Here is a 3,576-nt window from a genome sequence, read left to right on the forward strand (position 1 = left end):
AGCGTCCGACTTTCGCTTAGGTCATGATCTCGCGGTTCGTGGGTTCGAGCCCCGCGTCGGGCTCTGTGCTGACTGCCGGCTCAGAGCCTGGAGCCTGTTTCGGTCTGTGACTCCCTCTCTCTCTGACCCTCCCCTGCTCACGCTCTCTCTCTCTCTCTCCTAGAAATAAATAAAAAATATATTAAAAAAAAAAAAGAGACTCAAATATGGAGAACAAACAGGGTTACTGGAGGGGTTGTGGGAGCGGGGATGGGTTAAATGGGTGAGGGGCAGTAAGGAATCTACTCTGAAATCATTGTTGCACTAACTGCTAACTAACTTGGATGTCAGTTTTAAAAAAGACATTAAAAAAGTTGGACACTTAACTGTTGGGCCGGCTGAGAGGTGGGGCAGAGACCACAGAATGGCAGACCTTCTTAGGCTGGCTGACCTTCCCACCACTACATCAGTGGCCGTTACTACATCGGCGGGAAACAGAAATTTAAACCTTCCAACCCTGGTCTTTCCAGTCAAGAGACTGTCCCTGTTATCTGAATGCCCACTAACAGGCTATAAACCACCACCACCACCCAACCAGGCCGCGACTTCCCCGACTGGAGTCGACTTCTTCCTCTCTGGAGTCGCAGAACCTCGCCCGAGGACACAGGCAATAAAACTGTCCCCATAAATTTTCTCGCCTTGGTCGAGGGTGCAGGCAATAAAACTCCTTCTGCAGAACCTTTTGCCTTGGAGTCTTTTTTCACTCAAAAACCTTACATTAACCAGCTGAGCCACCCAGGAGCCCCTCAAAAAAGACATCTGAGTGGCCAATAATCACACCAGAAGACACTTGATGTCCTTAATCACTAGGGAAATGCGTACCCAAACCAAGTGAGAAATACCACACACCCACTGGGATGGCTGGCGTGAAAAATAAGTACCAAGTGTTGGCGAGGATGTGGAGAAGTTGGAACCCTCAGGTTCAGTGGAGGGGAATGTAAGGTGGTCCAGCCCCTTTGGAAAACAGTACAACTGGTCCTCCAAAATGTTTAAATAGAATTACCGTTTAACCCCTCAACTCCACTTCTGTGTAAATACTCAAAAGAAATGAAAGCAGGAACTTGCAGAGATACTTGCACACCCACGTCCATAGCACTATTACTCACAACAGCCAAAGGGTGGAAGCCATCCAGGTGTCCATCAAGGGATGCACGGATACACAACATGCGGCTTAGCCATACAATGGAATATTACTCCATCCTAAAATAGCCCGGGGCACGTGCTGCAACATGAGTGAAGTGTGAGGGCTTCTGCAAGTGAAACGAGGCCGTCACAAAGACCAATATCGAACGATTCCACTGAATGTGAGGCGTTTAACCATTAAGACCAGAGGGCGAAGAACGTTGCCAGGGACTGAGGGGAGGAAGTGGCTGTTTGATGGATACAGAATCCCTCTTTTGCGAGATCCAGAGGTTGGAGCCTAAACGGAAACACGGTGAATGTTAAAAGTGCACTGTGAAGTCAAAAATAGTTAAGACGGGGAATTTTAAGTTACGTGTCTTTCACAATCAAACATAAGACCCCACCGGCCGGGCGGGTTGCGAGCTCGCACCGCAGCGGGCGGTGGGCGGCGGAGCTGGCGTCCGGTGGCTTCCGGGGAGACGGCAGCACGAGGGGCCGGGGGTGGCGGGGGCCGGGCTTCGGTGGGTGATTGAGGGACGCTGCACTACCCAGGGGGAGGGGCCCCTGAACCGAAAGCTTCCAGAAGCGACGCCATGGCCCTTTAGTCGCCGCGCCCCGCAGCCCTGGTGAAGGGATGGAGCCCGCGGAGCGGCCAGCACTCTGGAGGCGCGGCGGAGGGCTGCGGCGGGTGAGCGAGGGCGGGAGGTGAGCACAGCCGGGGAACGAGGGCCCCAGGGGACAGTCGCTGCGGCGAAGCCAGCCACCCTCCAGGCGGCCCGCGCGCACCACCGAGATGCGCCTCGGGGCGGGAGCGTCGCTTCCGGCGGCGGGAGGAGCGCTTCCGCCTGGGAAGAGCGGCGGCGGCTGCGGCCCGGGGCGGTCCTCCGAGGGTCCCTGACCGTCCGTCCCAAACACCCGGCCCTCCACGCCCCGCTCTGTGCCCCTCCCCGGCGGCCCCACCGGGAAGGTGGGTGTCCCCAGGTGGGAGCCCCTTCCTCCCGCCCGCGCTCCGCCGTTCCCGGTGCCGGGTGTCCTCGCGGCCGCTGCGCGCCGTTCCCGCCCTCGGTGTCCGCGGCCGGCTTCCCCGCCCCCACCGCCCCGCAGCACTTCGATTTGTCCACCTCGAGGGACCTTTCCAAAATGGAACTTGTCCCCGTGCGGCGGCGGTGCGGGGGTCCGGGCTGCGGTTCCGGCCGTCGCTCGTGCGGTGCGTCCCCTCCCCCGCTTGTTTGCAGCTCACGGGGTCGCCCCGGTGGTGGCGCGCGGTGGGCGCCCGGCTCGCGGGGCTGCGCGGAGTCCTTCGCGGGCGTGGCCACTAAGCCCCCGGGGAGCGCAGTGCCTCCGCCAAACTCTCGGGAGCGGGGCTCGATGCTCCGTCTCGTGGGTCCTTTGGTGAAGCCTTCACGTATTTTGCTCATTTTAAGCTTTCTTTCGTTTGTTTGTTTTGTTTTGTTAATGATTTGTAGGATTTCTAGTTCTGGATAGGAGTCTTTTCTCATAGATGTGTATTGAGAATATTTTCTCCCAGGCTGCGACTTGCTTGAACTGTCTTTTGATACGCAGAAAAAAAAAATTTTTTTAATGTTTATTTTTGAGGGAGACCGTGAATGGGGGAGGGGCAGAAAGAGAGGGAGACACAAAATCCGAAGCAGGTTCCAGGCTCTGAGCTGTCAGCACAGAGCCCGACACGGGGCTCGAACCCACGAGCCATGAAATCATGACCTGAGCTGAAGTTGGACACCTTACCGACTGAGCCACCCAGGCGCCGCTGGATTTCCTATTTTTAGAGCAGTTTTAGGTTTACTGAAAAAAACTGATCAGAAAGTATTGTTCCCATATCCCCCCACCTCAGTTCCTCCCATTACCCTCCACCTTGCATTAATGCAGTTCACCTGCTAATACCAGTGAGCCAATACCGATCCGTTATTAACAAAGCTGCACAGTTTCCCTCAGGGCTCACTCTTGGCCCGTGCGTGCTGCGGGTTCGGACAGGTGTGTAATGACGTGTGCCCACTATCAGAGTGTCACACGGAGCAGTTTTACTGCCCTGAATCCTCTGTGCTGACCGTCCCTCCCATACCCCCCAGCCCCTGGCCCCCTCTCATCTTTTACTGTCTCCACAGTTTGCCTTTTCCAGAATGTCACAGACTTGGTGTCATACCGTGTGTAGCCTTCTCAGACTGGCTTCTTTTGCCTCATAATACGCATTTAGGGTCCCTCCTGGCTCGATAGCTTGTTTCTACTTAGTGCCGACTAGAATCCCGTTGTCCGAATGGACCACAGGTTGTTTATCTGCTCACCTGCTGACAGACACCTGGGCTATCCCGGGTTTGGGGACTCTGAATGAAGCCTCTATAAACTCCGTGTGCAGGTTGTCGTGTGGACATCATTTTCAACTCTCTGGAGTAAATACCA

At 55.7% G+C, this 3,576-nt stretch overlaps 1 protein-coding gene across 1 annotated transcript; it reads right to left on the reverse strand.

Annotated features, from left to right (window-relative positions):
- Positions 1-1,530: 1,530 nt before the first annotated feature.
- LOC120246495 (basic proline-rich protein-like) lies at positions 1,531-2,579 on the reverse strand. The gene is made up of 2 exons (XM_039254023.1): positions 2,402-2,579; positions 1,531-2,342 (listed from the first exon to the last, which is right to left on the reverse strand). The coding sequence occupies exons 1-2, from the start codon at positions 2,577-2,579 to the stop codon at positions 1,531-1,533; spliced, it is 990 nt and encodes a 329-aa protein (XP_039109954.1).
- Positions 2,580-3,576: the final 997 nt, after the last annotated feature.

Source organism: Hyaena hyaena, unplaced genomic scaffold (assembly GCF_003009895.1).
Source record: "Hyaena hyaena isolate Hyena2069 unplaced genomic scaffold, ASM300989v1 scaffold_474, whole genome shotgun sequence".
In the NCBI taxonomy this organism is placed as follows: domain Eukaryota; kingdom Metazoa; phylum Chordata; class Mammalia; order Carnivora; family Hyaenidae; genus Hyaena; species Hyaena hyaena.

What these genes read in the sequence shown, in the direction of transcription:
- LOC120246495 (XM_039254023.1), bottom strand. Translation starts at nt 2,579, where the DNA reads ATGAGCAAAATACGTGAAGGCTTCACCAAAGGACCCACGAGACGGAGC. An exon ending in GCCACCACCGGGGCGACCCC is followed by an intron (nt 2,343 to 2,401) that starts GTGAGCTGCAAA and finishes CCGGAACCGCAG; the next exon opens with CCCGGACCCCCGCACCGCCG.